This window comes from Malus domestica, chromosome 15 (assembly GCF_042453785.1).
Source record: "Malus domestica chromosome 15, GDT2T_hap1".
NCBI classification, from domain to species: Eukaryota; Viridiplantae; Streptophyta; class Magnoliopsida; order Rosales; family Rosaceae; genus Malus; species Malus domestica.
In genome coordinates, this window is record NC_091675.1 from 53,600,537 (window position 1) to 53,623,050 (window position 22,514).

General features: G+C 42.1%; 1 protein-coding gene and 2 long non-coding RNA genes across 3 annotated transcripts; 2 read left to right on the top strand and 1 right to left on the bottom strand.

Annotated features, from left to right (window-relative positions):
* The first annotated feature begins 2,688 nt into the window (after positions 1–2,688).
* Positions 2,689–4,922, top strand: LOC139192405 (uncharacterized). The gene is made up of 4 exons (XR_011576551.1): positions 2,689–2,915; positions 3,092–3,228; positions 3,840–3,898; positions 4,712–4,922. It is a non-coding gene; the product is annotated as an uncharacterized lncRNA (long non-coding RNA).
* Positions 4,923–13,262: 8,340 nt separating this feature from the next.
* LOC139192082 (uncharacterized) lies at positions 13,263–13,727 on the bottom strand. The gene is made up of 3 exons (XR_011575886.1): positions 13,625–13,727; positions 13,444–13,536; positions 13,263–13,360 (listed from the first exon to the last, which is right to left on the bottom strand). It is a non-coding gene; the product is annotated as an uncharacterized lncRNA (long non-coding RNA).
* A 4,635-nt stretch (positions 13,728–18,362) lies between these two features.
* LOC103402538 (receptor-like protein EIX2) lies at positions 18,363–21,439 on the top strand. Its single transcript, XM_070813339.1, has one exon. The coding sequence runs from the start codon at positions 18,413–18,415 to the stop codon at positions 19,865–19,867; it is 1,455 nt and encodes a 484-aa protein (XP_070669440.1). The 5' UTR covers positions 18,363–18,412; the 3' UTR covers positions 19,868–21,439.
* Positions 21,440–22,514: the final 1,075 nt, after the last annotated feature.

The following is a 22,514-nucleotide window of genomic DNA, read 5'->3' on the forward strand; positions in this document are numbered from 1 at the left end:
CAAAGGCAACTGAGAGAGATTTTTCACTGTAACAGTCACACATGATGGTACACCACTTGTCGCTATATAAATGATGTGATATGTATGTTAAAAATTTAATAACTTAAAAAAAAATATTCCCAATACTCACATAAAAACACATGATGTACCACATGTATTTCTGTTACAACTAAAAATTTCTCGGCAACTGGTGGGCCATGCAATACCCGTCCAAATGCCTGAGCAAGACATGTTGGCCTTGCGCTAGTTTAAGCTTTTTACTTTCAAAATAATTCTTTATGTTTTAGTGACAAAAGATACGAATTTACATTGCAACTTGAGCCATCATTTACTCAAAACTACAAAAATGCCATTGAAAAGTAGCACTTCCTCTATAAAATCCAGTTGGGTTAAATGTACATCTTGAAAGGGGTGTTTGCCGCCCACAGCACCACGTGTATAGGACTTTCAAATCCTTGACCTCGGTTCTTGTTCTCTTCTGTTGAAATTAAAATATCCATTGGTACTTGAGTGAAATAAAATCATCGGGGCCTTGTACAAGGCCCAAACTTATTTTAGTTCCAAGCATCTTGTTCTTTTTTCTTTTTTTTTCTGGGAAACCTTAACGGTACGAGATAAATTTTATTAATAATGAAAAAAAAAGTTACACCTAGTCAGGGGAGACATAAACCTTACCCCTTATAAATCAGAGATAACAAAAACAATACACAAAAAAGAAAGGGAGGACATAAACCATACCCTTCTAAAAACGAAAACAATAAAGATACAAAGAAAATAAGGGGGACATGAAACCTAACCCCTCTAAAACGAAACATAAAGGTCTAAACCTGCAAAACAAGTTGAGCAACACCAAAAAGTTAGGAAAAAAAAAAGTGAGACAAATATGGATGCCAAGATGCACATTAATTTGAGAAGCGATAGCCAAGCAGGCCAACATAATCTGAAAACAATGCAGCAAGCAATTGTCATAGGAGAATCATGCCAAGTTAAAGTTGGAGAAGACAAGCCCATGTTAGCAAAATTGTCCGCAACAAAATTACCTTCCCGATATATGTGAGATGAGTAGAAAGTCATTTTTCGAATGCAGTCCAAACAAATAGATCATTACGTACGAAGATGCCATGGAGGATCAAAATCAAACAGTTGAAGAGCAGAAATAACACTAGAGCTGTCACTTTCCAACCAAAGACAATGTCAACCCAGCTGATATGCAAACTCTACACCAATAATAATTGCATATAATTATGCAAAAAAGAGAGTTGCAATAACTAATCTATTGGTAGAAACCACCAAGAAAATGACCATGACAGTTCCTGAAAACTTCATATGTATTAAGTTTAATCCAAGGAAACCAAGGAGGAGACCAAAGGATAGGAAGAATAGTAGGCGCCTTGCGAGAGATAGGTCGGATCCCCATCGAAGAGATGATTCGAGTGTCAAAACCCTAAAAGTAACCAGTAATAAACTTTCCACCATGAACAATCGCATAATTGATAGACAAGCAGAGATGATGAAAATATAGTGGTCGACCTTAAAAAATAAACTTATTTCAAGCCTTCCAAATAGCTGCAATAGTAGAAAGACTCGTAAAAATCCAAAGATTATGCAACTGTTGGGAAAAGTGCTTACGCGCATAGATATCCCCAAAAACATCCAAAGAATCTGAAAGAAGCAAAGAGGTACCAAAATGGCATGCTAACCACCTCCAAAGCTGCCTAGATACCCAAACATCTCGTTCCTTTTTTCCCTTCCTAATAATTAGGAATGAATATTGTCTACCATTAACAGAGGTGAATGATGAAAAAAAGTGATGAATTTTATTTTATTTTCAAGGCACAAGTAGTTATTATTTTCATCTACAGAAAGAATAAATGGAAAATTTTCAGATTGACCAAGATGAATTTAATTGATCTACAAATAAATCTTTCGATTTGAGGACTACTCATTCCTAAAAAAGGACACGTATTTCATAAAACTGATTAAATAGATCAATTATTGCAACCACATGCTTTTGACTGACTTACAAATTTTTCCATAACGACTTTGTCTACTGTCTTTGTAGGACCGGATGTAGAAAATGAAACAATTACCCTAATATAAACAAGGAAGAAAATGAAAGATTTAGCTCTGAGTACTTATCGAATAGACATTAAGATACTGCCAATCCTCAGACCGCAGCCTATCATCATTTGAACACTTGTTCAAATTTACAATTCTTTAGATTATTAATGGTATTTTATTATGAACACTTGTTCAAATTTACAATTACAATTATTTAGATTATTAATGGTATTTTTGTGACAGCCCGTCCCTAATTTTAAGAATTTTTAAAATTTTAATAAAGGATTTTACAAAAATGCCCTTTGAGGCACGCATATCATTCGAGGTTAATCGTTGTGTCGTGCCATCTAAGATTTGTTTTCTTGACATATCCTCGTAGTACTCGTCGTTACAGACGCGTGGGCGCAGACGGTTCGTGATTTGAAGTTATATCGAAGAAGTTATTAACGTTTGAAATTTGGGATTTTAAGGAATTACAATTTTAGTAAAATATAGAAATTCTTTTATGAAAATGGACGGCCCAGATTTAATGGAATTTGAAATGGATGGCTGAGATGAGGGAAAGGTTTTTGGTGTGTGTATGTGTATGAGAAGAAGAACAAGAAAACAGAAAAAGAAGAAGAGGGATTGGGCAAAGCTGCCCAATCGGAGAAGAAGGAGGAGAGGCGAATCAGAAGAAGAGAGAGGGAAAAACTGACCAACCAGAGGAGGGAAAGGAGGAAAGGAGAGAGGGCGAGAAGCGGAGGAGAGAAGGAAGAAATGGGTTTTCCCCAACCCGTATACCCGCGCGACCCGTGCTTCCAATCGGCGGGTTTTCGTCGTTTTCATCCAATTTTCCAACGAATTGAATCAAGGTACCACTTCCAATCAACATCTAGGCCTTCCCTCTTCACGTTTCACCCCAAGAATCATTGAATTGCATGGTGATTTCGCGAAGAACACCCACACGGGTGCCGCGACCTTTTTCTTTAAATTCATCAAATTTTGAAATTTTTTCTTTCAATTACTAACACCATTAGCATTCCTTTAGGACCTAGAACAAAGCCCAAGAGGTAGTTGAGGCGTTGGAACAATTTTGAAGGTCGAATTGGAAACACCCAATTCTAGGGTTCTTCACGGTTTTGGTGAAATTGAAGAACTTCCAGGCCAAATTGGCCTTGGCCACAGGTATGAAAGTTGTTCTCCTCATTGAGATCTTCAAATCTGAAAATTTTGGTAATTTTTGGAAATAGTTGAATTTTCCGGCGAGCCGGGGCGGCCACTCGCGGTGGCCCACGCGGCGGCGCGTGGCCAATGGCCCGCCAATGTCATTATTAGCCTGTGTTTGAGGTTCTAGGTTCAGTTTTGATAATTGATAGACGTAAATTGAATAATTGAACCTAAGTTGGTTATGATTCGTGGTTAGGTGAAAATGTGAATTGACGATCCGACCGTTGGATCGTCATCAAACTTTGATACGTTGTAATACGTAATATTTGAGGATTATAGGAACTTACGGATTGGGAATCCGATTTACGGATCTTCCGGAATTGAAGTTGTAAGTTCATAAAATAGAATGTTAACCGTCACTTAGTTTTGGAAATTGACGGAGATCCGACCGTTGGATGGTAATGAAATTTTAGGATGTTGTCCTAGAGGTATATTGTGGACCTCTGGAAGTTACGGATTTGAAATCTGAGTTGCAGATCATCCGGATCGAACTACGTAGTGACGTGTCTTATATAAGTTATGTATTCGATCGGCAGGATTTCTGAGGTTGGATTTGATTATTGTTCTAGGCACTGATCGTCACAACGCCTTGATGTACGGTGCTAGGGAGTTGTTGGGCGAACTCCAGGTGAGTGGGCAGTTTTGATTTCGTATTACCTATATACAACTGTTTTTCCCAGAAAATACGCTTTTATGAAAGTTATGATTTCAATTGCCATGCATGCAATCGTTGAGATAATTAGTTTGATAAATGATGCATATATATATGAATTGATGCGGTGGACGTACATGTGAGTTTTATTAATATGCAGATGATTTATTTTATATGAATTGCATTGAAAAGCTCATAACCTGCACCTAGGTGATAGTGCTTATATTATTATTCACCACACCGCACGCTCGTCTTGGATCCAAGTAGGTGGATGTCGTACAGACCATGTGAGGGTTCCGACATGCCAGTCGTACAGACCATTAGAGGGGTTCCGACTGGTAGGTGACCTTAGATATGCGCGCTGATGATTGATGTGAGAAGCACTAGAGCGTATTTATACACCTGTCATCGTACAGATTACCTTATGTAGTTCCGAGTGACGTGCAGAGTTAGACCGTACAGGTCACCGAGGTGACTCCGGTTGGATTAGATGTTAAGCTTTAGAATCAGCCGTACATGACCACTGTAGGGTCTCCATTCACCTGATTGATATGGATGCATTCTGATTATGTTTTCGACACTTGGCATGGCATATTTTTCTGAAAAGTGTTAAAGGATTGTGATTTGAGATTTTTGCTTATATATATGCTTATATATATATATGTTTATATGCTATTTTCTGGGAAAGTATACAGGTTTTACGGCGAGGGGTTAGAAATGTTTTAAATGAAAAGTTTTCGAAAAACTTTGTTTTACTGACCCACTCAATTTTATTTTGCGCCCCTCCAGGTCCTAGATAGCAGAGCTTTGGTGGCCACGAGGAATCTAACGGTGTTCTGACAGAATTCACAAAAGTAGGACTCATCATCGGGTGGGTCATCTTAGTAATTGTAATTTTTTTTTTAAAAGCTTCCGAACTGTGTAAATGGTTACGTCACTCTCACGTGACGGCCAGCACGCCCTCCTTCGGGACGGGGTGTGTCAATTTTATTATGAACACTTGTTCAAATTTACAATTCTTTAGATTATTAATGGTATTTTATTATATAATTCCAAAGGTTGAGCAAAGACTTCTCCTCCAATTTTGTCTTATTCCTGCTGATTGACTTATAAATTTTCCACAACAACTTTGTCTATCGTCTTTGTGGGGGATGGATGTAGAAAAAGGAAGCTCTTTTCATAAAATTCCAAGGTTGAGCAAAAGACTTCTCCTCCAATCATATGTTTCTTTGGAAGAAGAAGAAGAATAAAAAAAAAAATCATCTTAAGACAAAAATGGAAATAAGATCAGCCCTAGAATATTATGCAATATTAATGTTGAGCTGTCAATTATTATGAATCGTGTTTGTACCATACTTGACCAATCCCGAAACTACCGAGCACCGGCCAACGCTATACTGTCAAGGACCCAGAAGAGTTCCCCTCCGACCAGGAGGCCAATCACTACTCGACACGTGTCAAGATTAGAAGCCAATCAGAGCGCAGCACGTGTCGACATCAAGAACCAATCACAACATGACACATGTCAATGTGACAAAGCTACAAGTTTTTCTATAAATAGGGGTCATTCCCCCACAATATTGCCTAATGCCATTTGTGTTAAATCATTCACAAGAACTCACTAAATTGAGAGCTTGATCCTTTGTACTTGTGTAAGCCCTTCACTACTAATAAGAACTCCTCTACTCCGTGGACGTAGCCAATCTGGGTGAACCACGTACATCCTGTATTTGCTTCTCTGTCTCTATTCATTTACGTACTTATCCTCACTAGTGACCGAAGCAACCAAGCGAAGGTCACAAAACCTGACACTTTCTGTTGTACCAAAGTCTTCGCAGATTTTGTGCATCAACATTTGGCGCCGTCTGTGGGAAACGACACTTATTCCTACTCTCTTCAGCTGTGTCAAGCTGGTTTCTATCATTCGTACACTTTCTTTTGACCAGGCATCCCTCTCCAACATGGGAAGCGAAGGAAGTCACAGCACACAGAATGACACCCCCCTTGCACATAGTGCGAAACAACGAAAGAAGGAAGGAAAACGAGTTATTCTTCAAGCTAAAGTCGATGAGTTGGAAGCTCAGAACAACAAGATAGCAATGAGGAATGAGGTCCTCCAGGAGCAATATGAGAAGCTCTTCGAGACATTCCACGAAGCTAGGCAAGCTCAGACACGCGAGCTTGTTGCCCCCGTGGAAGTCAACCATCAACTGGGTGCCCTCCAACATGGAGGGTCACATGCATTCGACATAGATATCCCTGATAGGGAACAGATTACCCCTCGACTTGATAATCAACATAAGGCTTCTCTTAACCCAGTTGCTTCGACCCGAACCATGAGAAGTGGAGGGAGACACCTCTTTGCTGAAGGGGCAGAAGGATCGAAAGCCGTCTTTCGCGATTGTCGGGATTTCCTGAAGCAACGTCGAGAGAATTCCATCCATATAAGCTCAAAGATTAATGACCCAAGGATTTCTGAGAGACTCGGTCCCCTGCCACGGCCCAAGCCGGCCACCAATTTGGGGAAGGGGCAACAAGTCCCAAAGAGACATGAGGGTACAGGGGACTCAGAGGTGTTCCGACAGACATACCCTGGAAGCCAGTACAGCGAGTCCAGGGAAAAATCACATGCCCTTGATCAAACCTTCCTAATTCCAAGAGGAGATGGAGATTTACGAAAGAAAGCTCCAGTGACACATAACTCCGCTCAGGACCCCCTTGTCCTACAACTTCTTGAGGAAGTAAACAAGTTGAAGGCTGAACGTCAGGCTGAAATACCTGACTGGAACCAACCCAGGCCTGGCCCTCTTACAAGGAGGATCCTCAACACCCCCCTTCAAGCAAAGACAAAGCAAAAGCTTGGCTTGCAACTTTATACTGGAAAAGAGGACCCGATTGAGCACCTTAACCTCTTTGAGTCCACCATGGCATACCGGATGCACACCGACGAAGAGCGATGTCTTCTCTTCCCCTCCACCCTCTCTGGTGGAGCTCTAAATTGGTATTGTCGTCTTACACCTGAGACGGTAGACTCATTTGAGGAATTGAGGAAACTATTTGTTTCCCAACACATTTTCCAAACCGATCGCTTGCACTCTGCAGATGACTTGTACACTATCCGCCAGAAGCCAGACGAGTCATTACGTATGTATGCTGGCCGCTTCAGCCATGAATACTCCCGGTGTGCCGAGGCAGATGACAAGACTGCCCTCAAAGCCTTCACGGCAGGCCTACGTGATTGTTTCTTTAAATACATGATCAATGCCAATACTTGGAAGACTTACTCTGAGGTGATGGCGCAGGCTTATAACCATGCCTCCGCCGAGGCAAAGACATATCAGGAGAAACCCCCTACAACCATCCTTTATCAACAAGTGGGAGGTGGAAGCCAGACTCACCTAAATGAGAAGACCTCGACTTCCCAAACAGCAGTGGCACCTCCCCATGCCTTGCATAATGCTTCACCGAATCAACAGACATATCAATTTCAAGGCAAGAGGAAGGATTTCCATCCTCACCACTCTCCTTTCAGTAAAAAGAGTAAGGGACACTATCCCGATAACCAAGGGTATCGCCACAATAACGCTCGCCCCCAGGCAGTCAATGCAGTGGGTCAAACCCGCGTCAAGATACCCCCTACCCCAAGGTATGAGACATACACGCCCTTGAATGCCACATGCGCGGCCATTTACCCCAGCATAGCTCACCTGATACCAAAGCCAAAGCCGAGGCACCCAGATTACACGCCCCCGAATAACGCGGGCATGTTTTGTTGCTACCATGAGCATAACGGCCATGATAGCGAGAAATGTATCATCCTCCGTGATCGTATTGAAGCTTTGGCACGAGAAGGAAAAATTGATCAATTCCTCCTTCACCCTCAAAGGGATAACCGTAACCAACGCCAGGTGAATGTCATATATTCCATAAGTGGCGGCACACCCATATCTGAATCTTCCAATAGGGCCATGAAAAACAGTGAACGAATTCTGAGGCCTGGTCACCAAGTGTTTCACGTGGAAGACATCAGGGGAGGGAAGTATCAAAAGCCTAACTGGGATCCGATATGTTTCTACCCTGAGGAAGAAAGAGGCATCATCTACCCTCATAACGACCCATTGATCGTGGAGGCTCACATAGCCAACTTTGATGTTCGACGAATCCTCGTAGACACAGGGGCTTCGGTCAATATCATGTTTGCCGAAGCTTTCAGGGCACTCAGTGTAGCTGAACACTTGCTCGATCGCTCGATTTCTCCTCTGATAAGCTTCTCCGGTGATATCGTGCAACCCTTAGGGAGCATACATTTACCCTTTACTATTGGTACAGGCCCTTACACGGCTACCATTACCACTAACTTCCTAGTGGTTGACTGCCCAACGGCATACAATGTCATCTTTGGGCGCACAGGCATCAATGATCTCAAGGCTATGGTATCCACGCATATGCTGTTGATGAAATTTCCAACCCCCCATGGCAACGGCTACATCAGAGGAGATCAGCTTAGTGCACGATCATGTTACAACACTTCAGTTAAGCAACAACACTTGCCCGGACCCAAGGAAACCCTGTATGTACATGACCAAGTCACAAAGACCAGCCTAGATGAAGCGAACTTGGATCTTCCTGATAGCAACAATCAACCCGATGATCCTCGAGATGACTCTTTCACCCAGCAAGCCCAACCTGCTGAAGAGTTGGAGAAGGTACCTATCTCAAGAGATTATCCAGATCGCATGGTGAAGATTGGCACCACATTGTCACCACCCCTTCGGTTAGCATTGATATCTTTTTTGAAAGAGAACACTGAAGTCTTCGCCTGGTCATACGAGGACATGCCAGGCATCTCTCCCGATGTCATCTGTCATCGTTTGAGTATTGACCCCAAGATCAAGCCAGTGAGACAGAAGCGAAGATCTTATGACGCTGAACGATACGAGGCAATGAAAGCAGAAGTTGAAAAACTCAAAGGCATAGGCTTTGTCCGCGAAGTCAATTACCCGACATGGGTAGCAAATGTGGTCCTTGTTAAGAAAAATCCGACCAAAGAAAGTCTTTTGCTTCAAAAGGTCTTGTGGAGAATGTGTGTTGACTACACCGACCTAAACAAAGGGTGTCCGAAAGATAACTTCCCTCTTCCTCTTATTGACAGACTTATAGACTCTACGGCCGGGTGTGAACTCCTGAGCTTTATGGATGCTTACTCAGGATACAACCAAATCCTCATGAACCCTTCGGATCAAGAACACACAGCCTTCACTACCGACAGAGGACTATACTGCTATAAAGTCATGCCTTTCGGCCTAAAGAATGCAGGAGCGACTTATTAGAGACTAGTCAACTCAATGTTCGCCGAGCAGATTGGGAAGAGCATGGAAGTTTACGTTGATGATATGTTAGTCAAGAGCAAACATGCTGACCAACACATCACCAACCTATCTGAAACTTTCACTATTTTGAAGAGGTATCGAATGAGGTTAAACCCCAACAAATGTGCCTTCGGCGTAGGCTCTGGCAAATTCTTAGGTTTCATGATTAGCCAACGAGGCATTGAAGCTAATCCCGAGAAGATCAAAGCAATCCTCGACATGAAGGAACCGGTAACTTCAAAGGACATCCAGAGCCTTACTGGCAAGGTGGCAGCCTTAACTAGGTTCATTTCTAAGGCCACAGACAAATGTGCTCCCTTTTTTAAAGCACTTAAGGGAAGTAGGAAGTACATTACATGGACTGATGAATGTGCCGAGGCATTCAAAAACCTCAAGGAGTACATGAGTAAAGCCCCTCTACTCTCCAAGCCCGAGGTAGGAGACATTCTCATTATCTACCTATCGGTATCAGCTTCAGCCGTAAGTTCCGTTCTCATTCGAAAGGATGGGAATATTGAGCGACCTGTCTACTACGCTAGCAAAGCCTTACAAGATGCGGAGACACGGTACTCTAACATTGAGAAATTGGCTCTGGCATTGGTCATGTCTGCTCGAAAACTCCGCCCTTACTTCCAAGCGCACTCCATCATCGTGCTTACCAATTATCCTCTTCGACAGATACTCCAAAGTCCTGACACTTCAGGGCGAATGATCAAATGGGCAATAGCGTTGGGTGAGTTTGACATCTCCTACCAACCAAAGCCAGCTGAGAAGGGCCAAGCAGTGGCAGACTTCATTGCCGACTTCACATATCCGGTTGACATTGCTTCTACACCTGAAGCAGTGGCTTCATTACCCCCGGAAGCTCAGAAGATAGAACCAACAACCCCAGCATGGAGTCTGTATGTTGATGGCTCATCCAACCAACAGGGCTGTGGAGCGGGACTAGTCTTGACTACACCCGACAAAGTAGCAATGGAGTATGCTTTTCGTTTCAAATTCAAGGCATCAAATAATGAGGCCGAGTATGAAGCCCTTCTAGCAGGATTACGTTTGGCCAAACACCTCGGGGTTAAACAAATTGATATTTTCAGTGACTCCCAATTGGTGGTCAACCAGGTTACCAACAACTTTGATGCTAAGGACAGCTCCATGGCAGCATATCTTGCGCAAACACAACTTTTGCTCAAGCACTTCCACTACCAGATCACCCAAGTTCCGCGAGCGGCAAACAGTCATGCAGACGCCCTGGCTCGCCTCGCCTCGGCTGTGGAAGACAAGATTGGAAGAAAAATTCATGTCGAACTGTTGGCAACACCAAGCACCATGGCCGCAGAAGTATGCAACTTACAACAGGGGGATAGTTGGATCACCCCGATCTATAATTTCCTTGCTCATGGCACCCTCCCAAATGATAAAGTCCAGGCTAAGCAAATTCGATACAAGTCTACCCGCTACCTGATCATCAATGATCAACTCTATAAGCGAGGTTTTAGCCTGCCATACTTAAGGTGTCTTACGCCTGCCGAGGCGGAAATCGTCCTTCGGGAAATACATGAGGGAGTCTGTGGAGATCATGCTGGATCTCGGTCCCTAGCACACAAGACTTTTCGCCAAGGATATTACTGGCCAACACTCCACCAGGATGCCATCAAAGTATCCCGCTCATGTGACAAATGTCAACGATATGCAACTATTCCTCATTCCCCTCCAGAGCCTCTTACTCCTATGATCAGCCCTTGGCCCTTCGCCCAGTGGGGACTTGATTTGATCGGCCTAATGCCGGCAGGCAAGGGCAAAGTCTGTTACGCAGTCGTTGCAGTGGACTACTTCACAAAGTGGGCCGAAGTAGAACCCTTGGCAACCATTACTGAGGCAAAGATAGAAGACTTCGTGTGGAAGAACATCCTTTGTAGATTCGGCATTCCCAATGCGATAGTCACTGACAATGGGCGACAGTTTGACAACAAGAAGTTCAGGTTGTTCTGCTCTAAGTTCAACATCAACTTATGCTTTGCCTCTCCAGCTCATCCCCAGTCTAATGGACAAGTTGAGGCCATCAACAAAATAATCAAGCGCACTTTGAAAACCATCTTGGACAAAGCTAAAGGCTGTTGGCCAGAATTTGTACCCCAAGTTCTTTGGTCATATCGCACTTCATATCGGACTTCAACAGGAGAAACTCCATTCTCACTTGCCTTTGGCACAGAGGCGGTTGTCCCTGTTGAGCTCGAGCAAGCAACATTCCGAGTCTAGAACTACATTCAAAGTGAAAATGACAAACAACTCACCCTCAACTTGGATTTAGTCGAGGAACACAGAAACCAAGCTCACTTGAGGAATGTCGCCTACAAGCAGCGCATCTCCAACTATTATGACTCTAGGGTCAAGCCTCGTTCTTTCAAAATAGGAGACTGGGTCTTAAAGAAAAGATTACTCTGCGACAGAGTCCCGAGTGAAGGCACACTTAGTCCAAACTGGGATGGACCGTATGAAGTCATTGGCATCAGTCGCCCTGGCTCTTACACACTTAGAAGCTCCGATGGCAAGACCCTTGGCCATCCATGGAACGCTGATCACTTGAAGTACTACTACAAATAGACTCACGATGTACAAGTGTTGAGCTATAGCCGTTCGGCATCCTATGTAATGAAGGTCATTTGGCAATGAATTCAATAAAGAGGTAATTTAGCCAACTCAGCCCTCACTCTTTTACATTTATAGCAAGCGATGCCGGAACCCTTCTCAATCAGAAAGCAATCCGTCTTCCACAGTCACTACAAAACAAGCAAATGAAGACCGTGTCAAGCGCCAAAAAAAAAAAAAAAAAAAACTTCACCCGAAAAGCTTCATCCAAAAAACTTCACCCGAAAAGCTTCACCTCCAAAGCTTCACCCACAAAGCTTCACCTAAAAAGCTTCACCCACAAAGCTTCACCCAAAAAAAAAACTTCACCCGAATAGCTTCACTTAAAAAAGCTTCACCTACAAAGCTTCACCTAAAAAATCTTCACCTAGAAAGCTCCCTCTACATACTTTCATCTACAAAGCTTCACCATCAAAGCTTCACCTCGAAAGCTTCATCTACAAAGCTTCATCTACAAAGCTTCACCATCAAAGCTTCACCTAGAAAGCTTCATCTACAAAGCTTCATCTACAAAGCTTCACCATCAAAGCTTTACCCAGAAAGCTTCATCTACAAAGCTTCACCATCAAAGCTTCACCTCGAAAGCTTCATCTACAAAGCTTCAACACCAAAGCTTTACCTACAAAGCTTCAACACAAAACCTTGCTCCAAATAAACAAATTTTGTTCACAAAACCCAAGATGCCCTTGAACTTGTACAAAAACACTTGGGTAAACATAAACATTTTTTGTTTTACACCCACAAGGGCCCAAAATTTTCCTTCTTATTTATTCATTTATATATGTTCCCAAACATATTATAATAGATCCAACAACAAGCCAAAGTCCCAAGTTTCATAATGGACAAAAGTACAAGCAATTCATCAATAATGAAGGTGCTACAAAAATTGGAATCTGCCCCAAAATAGAAATCCAACCCAAGAGACTTTTTCTTTCTCTCCCTCTTCCGCCTCCTTTCATCTATCAAATTTCTGCAACCTCTGCTCTTCTCCAATGGAGCTGAATTTTGGACACCCTATAGTTTTTGAGCATATGAACAACTTTCAAGAAGGAATCGTTTCTGTTTGAGCGACGGAAATTAAAGTGTTGAAGCTCCAAACATGATAGTCGGCTTCTTGCAGATTTCGAAGCTGTTGTGATGTTTCGAAGATCTGGAAATATTTAACCGTTAGTTCATCCTGAATTTTTGATATGTTATGAAAGAGTCGATGAGGAACAACTTCAATGAAGAAAGCATGCCGATCTGAACAATAGAAAATGGAGTTTCGAAGCTCACAACAAATCTGACGGGTTGACAGAAAAATAATAACCAGTCATTCATCATACCTGGATTTCTGGAGTTATACTGCTCCGAGGGATCTCAAATTTTGATATGTTGTAGTTCACGAGCTGAGGAACAACTTCAATGAAGAAAGCATACCGATCTGAACAAGAGAAAATGGAGTTTCGAAGCTCCCAACAAATCTGACGGGTTGACAGAAAAATAATAACCAGTCATTCATCATACCTGGATTTCTGGAGTTATACTGCTCCGAGGGATCTCAAATTTGGATATGTTGTAGTTCACAAGCTGAGGAACAACTTCAATGAAGAAAGCATGCTGATTTGAGCAAGAGAAAATAGAGTTTCAAAGCTCACAACAAATCTGACGGGTTGACAGACAAATGATAAACAGTCACTCATCATACCTGGATTTCTGGAGTTATACTGCTCCGAGGGACCTCAAATTTGGATATGTTGTAGTTCACAAGTTAAGGAACAACTTCGATGAAGAAAGTATGTTGATATGAACAAGAGAAAATGGAGTTTCGAAGCTCACAACAAGTCTGACGGATTAACAGAACATTGATGAACAGTTACTCATCATACTTGAATTTCTGAAGTTGTACTACTCCGATGGATCTCAAATTTGGATATGTTGTAGTTCACAAGATAAGGAAAAACTTTCATGAAGATGACTTTGCAATCTGAGCTATAGAGAATGGTGTTATCTTGCATCCACTCAGGCTGATTAGTGGAAACGAAAAGCAATTCCACCAAAGAAAAGATGAAAAAGAGAGAAAAGCTACTAATTGCACTTGATCTTGTCTAGTCAATAGCATGCAGCATCAAACACACAAAAGTTGGAAATATTTTTAGATAAAGCATATACGAATGTGTGACATCGAAACAAGGATTCGTTACTTTGACAAATTAGTAACACGCGAGACGCCTCATTCGGCAACTCTCTTCGCCTGAAGACTTGGGGGACTCCCACCATATGCTACTGCACCTTGATACTCGGCAGTCTCACAACCACTCAGTGACTTGGATTTTTCAAGTCTCCAACCGAGAAGTTTTCCTCACTCGGGAAATTAAGGGAACACTACCTCAAACTACATGCTTCACTCACAAAGCTTCAACAATACAGGTTTCAACAAAAGCAAAAATTCAAAGAACTTTATGAAGAAGGCTTTGGTGTATTTAACACAATATGTTGAAGTGAAGCAAAGCTTATTTATTAATATTTTCGATAAGCCACAAATATGTACATATACATGAGTCAAAATAAACAAACAAAAGGGAGCCTTCACAAAGGTTGCTTAGGGGAAGTCTCAGCAGTCGGTAGAGCCCCAGAAAGAGAAAGCACCGGAGGGTGGTTATCCGGAGCCTCAGTACTTGACAAAACCCCAGAAGGAGGAGGCATTGGAGGTTTATCATTTGAAGCTTCATTACCAGGTACAGCCCCAGAGGACGAAGGCAATAAATGCCTTTGGAACAAACCCACAAACCGCTGATGATCAAGTAAAACCTTAATATCAGATTCCTTCATCTGGTCAAGCTTCCTCTTCATGTTTGTAGCATAGTCATGGGCGAGCCGGTGCAACTGCTTATTCTCATGCTTGAGCCCTCTAATCTCCTGTTTGAGACTCATCACTTCAGCAGCCAATGATTCAACTTGGCGGGTTCTAGCAAATAGGCGTTGGGCCATATTAGACACAGAACCTGCACACTGAACACTAAGAGCCAGAGAGTCCTTAACAGCCAACTCATCAGACCGTTTGGAAAGTAGTCTATTATCTTTGGGAGTGAGAAGGTTCCTGGCCACCACTGCAGCGGTCATATCATTCTTCATCACAGAATCCCCAACGGTAAGAGGACCAGTAGGGGATATGAAGGATGGGCGCCATATGTTGTTTGGAGAAGGCGTGGCTGTCTCTTCTCCAAGGTTCAAGTCAAAACGACGGTCGGAGGGTCCAGACATTTTCAAATGTGTTGAAGAAGGAAGAGGTCAAACAAATCAAGATCTTAGAAGTGCAAGAAATGAGCTTCTACTGGTAGAGATTCAAGTGTGCTGTGGAACTTAATGTCAGCCTCTATAAAAATCTGCACTCGACGGAGCTTCAGAAATCGAAGAGGCGTTTGCTTTCTCAAAAGCTGGGCTGCTCAGAGACCACGAGGGCCGATCTCAGAAATCGAAGAAGCACCTGCTTTTTCAGCCTCGTCAGCACCTGTCACATGCACAATCAGCTTTGCGGAAATTACAGGCACTCTGTCAAAGATTTCTGGTGAAGTAGAAAGCACGTGAATCTTACTGTTCAATCACCGCTCTCCATATGCACCATCAACTCCTCGGGTACCACATATAACTTTGTCAAAGATCTCTGACAAAGTTTAGGCACGAGAATTTCGAAGTTCCAGCTACCCTACTATTACCCATAAGGGTAAAGGAACAGCACCACTGCTTGACAACTGGAAAGTCCCTATGTGTGTCGACCTCCGTGTTTTGCGGCAAGACAGATTGGCAAGAACGTCCAACCTTTACTCACATTCGAGAAAAGACTCCCAACATAATTACTTTCTCAAAAACCGGAGTAGCACCGCTTTCCGAATCTCGAGAGTCAGATCCTCGACGGGATTGCTTGTTCGAAAACCGAAGAGGCACAACTCTCAGAACTTCGAAAGCCAGATTTCCTTAGATAAAGCTTGTCTATAATCTTCACACGTAACATCAGCTTTCCAGATACCACATACCACTTTTTCAAAGTGCTCTGACAAAATTAAAACACGTGAAGCTGGCAGCTCCCACTACATTGCTGTGACCAAGAAGGGTAAAGGAATAGCATTACTACTTGTTATTGGGAAATCCCTATATACATTGACCTCCCTCCTCAACGGACAGGCAAACCTGCAAAAATGCTCAACCCTTTCTCGCATTCGAAAAGGCACCCTCAACATAACCTCTCGAAATACTCAGCTTTATTTCCCCCCGATAATACCTCAGCAAATAAGCCACACCAAGAACAAGAGTATCTCATATCATCAGGGTCGAAAGCAAGAGTATCCCATATCATGCTTTCTCCCTGTCTTTGTCTTTGTCCTTGTCCACACCTGCAGGACAAGGAGAAAGAGAGCAGTCAGTCGAAACCTGAAATCAAACCTCCAATTTAGAACTGACTGCCTGGAGCCTTTGCCTGGTTGCTTACTTAGCATTGCTCTCGAGTACTCATCCTCAACTGCTGTCAAGGTCACGAATTCCACCGGCAAATACCTCATGACAGTTGATCAGATATTGGCTCTTTACACTGAAGCTGCCAAGCGGGGATGAGTCACTACGAAGGAATGTTCTGAAGGACCATTTAAATGCAAAGGTTGCACACCACTTCTGCCATGCAAAAGATTGAAGCAGAAGGTTCAACGGTGGGCTGAAACAGATCACTACAGCACGACACCTTTCCATACCACATTCATTATTCCGTCAACAGCAAAAGTATCCCATATCATCAAGGTCGAACGTACTATAGATTTGATGGACTTGTTTTGACCCTCAAATTTTTGAGTCGGCCTTATACTCTGAAGGGCACCAGAAAACCCTCCAGCACAGTTCAAGAATAAGCCTGTGGAAAGTTACTTCTTCAAAAGCAAAAGTATCTCATATCATCTCTTATCCATTTGCTTCTCCTTATCCTGGCAGTTGAATGAGAGACAAGGAGAAGGAGAACAATCAACCGGAAGCCGAAGTCAAACCTCTGATCCTGGGTTGCTTACTTGGAAGTTTGACTGCTTACCTTGTCTGTCACCTCTTTCGGCAGATCTCCTAGCTCGGCGACTTGGGGGACTCCTACTATAGGGTTTGTATCACACTTGACTAAGCCCGAAACTACAACTAAGCTTCAAGTGAAATTGATACATTACCTTGTGCGTCAACATCAGCTAAGTACACCATTCCCGGATGGAGGAAAGGTACTTCCAGAGAAGGGCAGATGAAGATCAGACCACACTTCGGTACTTAGAAGTTTCGTGATTACTCAAGGGATTGGATCTTGCAAGTCCCCAACCGAGGAGTTTCCCTCACTCGGGAACTTAGGGGAGCACTGTTTGTACCATACTTGACCAATCCCGAAACTACCGAGCACCGGCCAACGCTATACTGTCAAGGACCCAGAAGAGTTCCCCTCCGACCAGGAGGCCAATCACTACTCGACACGTGTCAAGATTAGAAGCCAATCAGAGCGCAGCACGTGTCGACATCAAGAACCAATCACAACATGACACATGTCAATGTGACAAAGCTACAAGTTTTTCTATAAATAGGGGTCATTCCCCCACAATATTGCCTAATGCCATTTGTGTTAAATCATTCACAAGAACTCACTAAATTGAGAGCTTGATCCTTTGTACTTGTGTAAGCCCTTCACTACTAATAAGAACTCCTCTACTCCGTGGACGTAGCCAATCTGGGTGAACCACGTACATCCTGTATTTGCTTCTCTGTCTCTATTCATTTACGTACTTATCCTCACTAGTGACCGAAGCAACCAAGCGAAGGTCACAAAACCTGACACTTTCTGTTGTACCAAAGTCTTCGCAGATTTTGTGCATCAACAAATCGAATTACTTGAAAGGCACACAATATGATTTTAAGTTATGAATCGAATTACTTGAAAGACACAAACTGATTGGCTCTTTGTTCAACTCAGTTTGTAATTCCCACATAGATATGTCTACATAAATGTATCGAAGACTACAAAAATAAATGAATAGAAAGGAAATAATGTTAAATACTTAGAAAATATCCAACTACAAAGTAATAACTTGAAAGAAATGCAAAATACAAGAGATACACAGACATGTTTGGACCCATTCGGGCAAACTTTCTTGCTAGTCAGGCAAGTTTGTGCAGGTTGTTGAAGTGATTTGAAAAGAGTTTTTCTTACAGGGAATAAATACTACATGCAATGTAGCACTCTAGATGTCTACAATGAGACATCTAATTCTAATTTTCTCAATTAAATATCCAATAGTACTAGAGTAAAATAAGGGCATTCGGACTTTGTCTACCGCCTTTGTCGGGATGGATGTAGAAAAATGATTTCTGATAAATATAAAGAGTAGGGCCGAGGTTGGACCTTTACTCTTTACTAATGTGTTGTGTGTATATATAGCACTACTCTAAATTACTCATTCCTCACATCCATCACCTACTCCATATCTATATGGCGAGAGTCATGAGACTTGTTTCCCTACTCACCTTTCTTCTATCCATTGCGTCTTTTACACTTGCCTTATGCAATCGAAACCTTAATTCACCACCTTGCAAAGAAAATGAGAGACGAGCACTTCTTATGTTCAAGAAAGATCTCAATGATTCTTCAAATTTGCTTTCCTCTTGGGCTGGTGAAGGCGATTGTTGCAATTGGACCGGTGTTGCCTGCGACAATTTAACCGGTCATGTCCGTGAGCTCCACCTTGCTGGTAATTATGATGAAGAGATTGGTGAGTTTCATAGGCTGGGTGGTAAGGTAAATCCTTCTCTACTCAATTTAAAGCATCTCAGCTACTTGGACTTAAGCCGCAATAATTTTAAAGGACTGCAGATTCCCAGCTTTTTGTGTTCTCTTAAAGGTTTAAGATATCTTGATCTCTCGAGTGCAGGGTTCAGCGGAACCATTCCTCATCAGTTGGGAAATCTCTCGAGCCTACGATATCTCAACCTTTTTGAAAACTATGGTTTGATGGTCGAGAATCTCGAATGGCTATCTGGTCTTTCTTTGTTGAGACATCTTGGCATGGGCTATGTAGATCTTACCAACGCATCTCATTGGTTACAAGTAAACACATTCCCTTCTCTGCTGGTCGATTTGCATTTGCCAAGTTGCGAACTTCATCACAAGCCAAGTGGTATTGCGAACTTGACAAGTCTTAAAGTTCTTGATCTATCCGAGAACTATTTCAACTCTATCATACCTACATGGTTGTACAGTTTGGGCCATCTTGAGTCCCTCGATCTTTCTTACAATGCTTTTCATGGTGAAATTTCGAGTTCCCTTGGAAACTTGACAGCCCTTGTTCATCTTAACTTAGCTGGTAATCAACTTAAAGGGGAAATCCCAAACTCATTGGGAAATCTTTGTAAGTTGACTTCTGTTGTTCTATGGTCAAATAATTTTACGGGGAGGGTATCAGAAATCTTTGAAAGTTTGTCTCAGTGTAGTTTTGATCAAATAGCTTATTTAGTTTTGGGATTTAATAGTTTTTCAGGGCATTTATCTGGTAAGCTAGGAATTTTTAAAAATTTAAGTTCTCTTGATCTTTCGTATAATTCTATATCAGGTCTCATTCCAGTGTTCTTAGGAAATCTATCACGCTTGCAATACTGTACCATTGATCACAATTCATTCGAGGGTGTTGTCTCTGAAGCTCATTTTAGTAATCTTACAAGATTGGATACCTTTACTGCAAATGAGAACTCCTTGACTCTTAAAACCAACTATGACTGGGTTCCTCCTTTTCAACTTTCTGAGTTGAGTTTAGGTTCTTGGCGTCTGGACCCATCAGAATTGCCTACATGGCTTCAAAGTCAAAATCAGTTGTCTGTTCTTAACATGTCCACTACAGGAATTTCAGGTACCATTCCGACTTGGTTCTGGAACATCTTTTTGCGCGACTGAGGAGGAACCCTTGTAGATCTCTCTCATAATCAGTTGTCTGGAGAGGTTCCAAACATAGTTTCTGCCAACTGGCTAAAACCAAAACAGCATTCCAATTCAAAAATCATGATTAACTTAAGGTCGAACTGGTTCAACAGTTCATTGCCTTTTGTGTCTAGACTAGATCTTTCCAATTCATCATTTTCAGGGACTCTCTCTCACTTCTTTTGTGATAGGAGTGATGTACCTAAAGACCTTCAAGTTCTTCATCTTGATAACAATTTCCTCGTTGGAGAAATTCCTGATTGTTTATTACACTGGCCAAACTTGACAGTTGTGAAATTAGATGACAACTATTTGACGGGAAAAATTCCAAGCTCTATCGGGGACTTACTTTCCCTTCAATCATTGCACTTGCGCAATAATAACCTATCTGGAGAATTACATGTGTCCCTACAAAACTGTAAGGAGCTGTTACTTCTTGACCTTGGTGGAAACAAGTTTGTTGGAAGTATTCCAATATGGTTTGGGCAAAGCTTGGTTGTTCTTAGTCTTCGTTCAAATAAGTTCCATGGCAGCATTCCTGATGAACTTTGTAGTCTCATAAAACTCCGAATCTTGGACCTTGCGCATAACAGTCTCTCGGGAGCGATACCAAGATGTTTCCAACATTTGTCATCCATGGCCATAGCCACATCAGATTTGGACAATCGGTCTACATAATTTGTTACCAATTTTATCCTATTTTCTACTGGGTATAATGATATTGAGGAGTCCTACTCAGAGAATGCAGTTTCTGTGACCAAAGGCAGAGAAGTGGAATACAACACAATTCTTGGTTTGGTGGTTAGCTTGGACCTTTCAAGCAACAAGTTATCTGGAGAAATCCCTGAAGAGCTAACCAGCCTTATTAGCTTACAAACATTGAATTTATCCAATAATCTTCTGACCGGAAGAATCCCTTCCAAAATCTGTGATATGGGAACATTAGAGTCGCTTGATTTTTCCGTGAACCAACTTTCTGGCGAAATTTCTCCAAGCATCTCCAATTTGACATTTCTCGCTTATCTGAACTTGTCCTATAACAATCTGATAGGGCAGATTCCAAAAAGCACTTAACTTCAGAGCTTTGATCAGTCTAGTTATGTTGGCAATAAACTTTGTGGACTTCCATTGGAAGAGCGTTGCATTACAAATGAGGCCATGCCACACGTTGGTGATGAGAAGCACAGAGAAGGTTATTTACTTGAAGACGGTGGGTTCTATCTGAGCTTGGGGCTTGGATTTGCATTTGGGTTTTGGATTGTTCTTGGTTCATTGATGTCTAATGTGCCATGGAGCAATGCTTTTTCTCATTTCCAAAATAGCATTGTGAAGAAGCTCTATGCTGCAATTGTTGAACGTTATTAACTATTTTGAGCAGTTAGAGCGAGTTTGTGTTGTTTGTTTCTACTTTTCTGCTGTACAGATGGAGTGTTACATTGTTGTATGCTTCTTTATGCCAATTTATTTTATCTTTTCTTTGGTTTTTTTTCTTTTCCATAATAAAATTGTAAGATTTGCTTTATAAATATGAAATTTTAGATACAGTCACGAGGAACTATATATATAGAACAAATCAAGGGATTGAGCTGCACGAAAACCGTTGCATGTTAGCGCATCTCTTGCTTGATAGCATTGTTCCCTGCTCTAACTCCTCTAATTTCCCTTTGCTTTCTTTATTACTTATCGCACATGCCTAGGCTCAATGTCACTTCCCAAACCCTTTCCCAGATTTATGAAAGGTGAAACGTTGAAGGTCGGCCCCTAGGGAACTATTCACCTTGGGAGTGGTTTGGCCATCAAGCTACTTTGTGAGGTAGGGGACCAGATTGGTGACCATATATATATATATATATATATAGTTAAAGTTTGAAGTGAGCCTCATAACTAATCTCAATTAAAAAAAAAAAATATTCCTTCCCTTAAAGGGCTTGTGTGTATATATTCTTAAGTAAGATGAGTTTAATTATGATCTCTCTCATAGATATGCAATTTTGTCAAGCATATATGATGCATGAGCTATCTGTCTTCTTCTTTTCTGTGACTTGTTGAAGGTCCTAAATATCTATAATCATTGAGGACAACTTACATTACTGTTGACCCTAAAAACTACCAAGCCTACGTGGCGCGCAGGCTGAGTAATCTATAAGCTAACTACGTCATTCGGTGAATGCGGGGCGTGCCAACTCCTCGGCCGAGGAGTAAATTTGTTGATGTTGCGTTGGGTGCACGGTTGACTTCTGCGTCTTGCGATTGCGGCCGAGAAAGGAACACGTCTCGGCCTCTTGGGCTCTCGAACCTGAAGACAAGGTTACTATTCTTACGAAGTTCACGAATCGCCGTCGTCGGATTCGGTCACAGTGATGTTATTCGTCAGAGTAAACTCTCGCCGAATCGACACCAAAGTGTAAGGACACAAATACTCAAAGCGAATATAAGTCTTAATAGTGAACGTGGTTCGGCCGTCTGAATGCCGAACTCTAAATCCCACTTGGGAGTATCTAATCATAAAATAACTCGACGTGCAATGCGCCGAGCTCAGTAAACTGTAACACCTCACTTTGCCGAGAAGGCTAATGAGATGACCTCAATCAATAAGGATTCAGAAATCCTTCTCGACCGAGAC

Excerpts from the sequence above, each read along its gene's own strand:
- LOC103402538 (XM_070813339.1), top strand. The coding sequence starts at position 18,413 with ATGGCGAGAGTCATGAGACTTGTTTCCCTACTCACCTTTCTTCTATCC.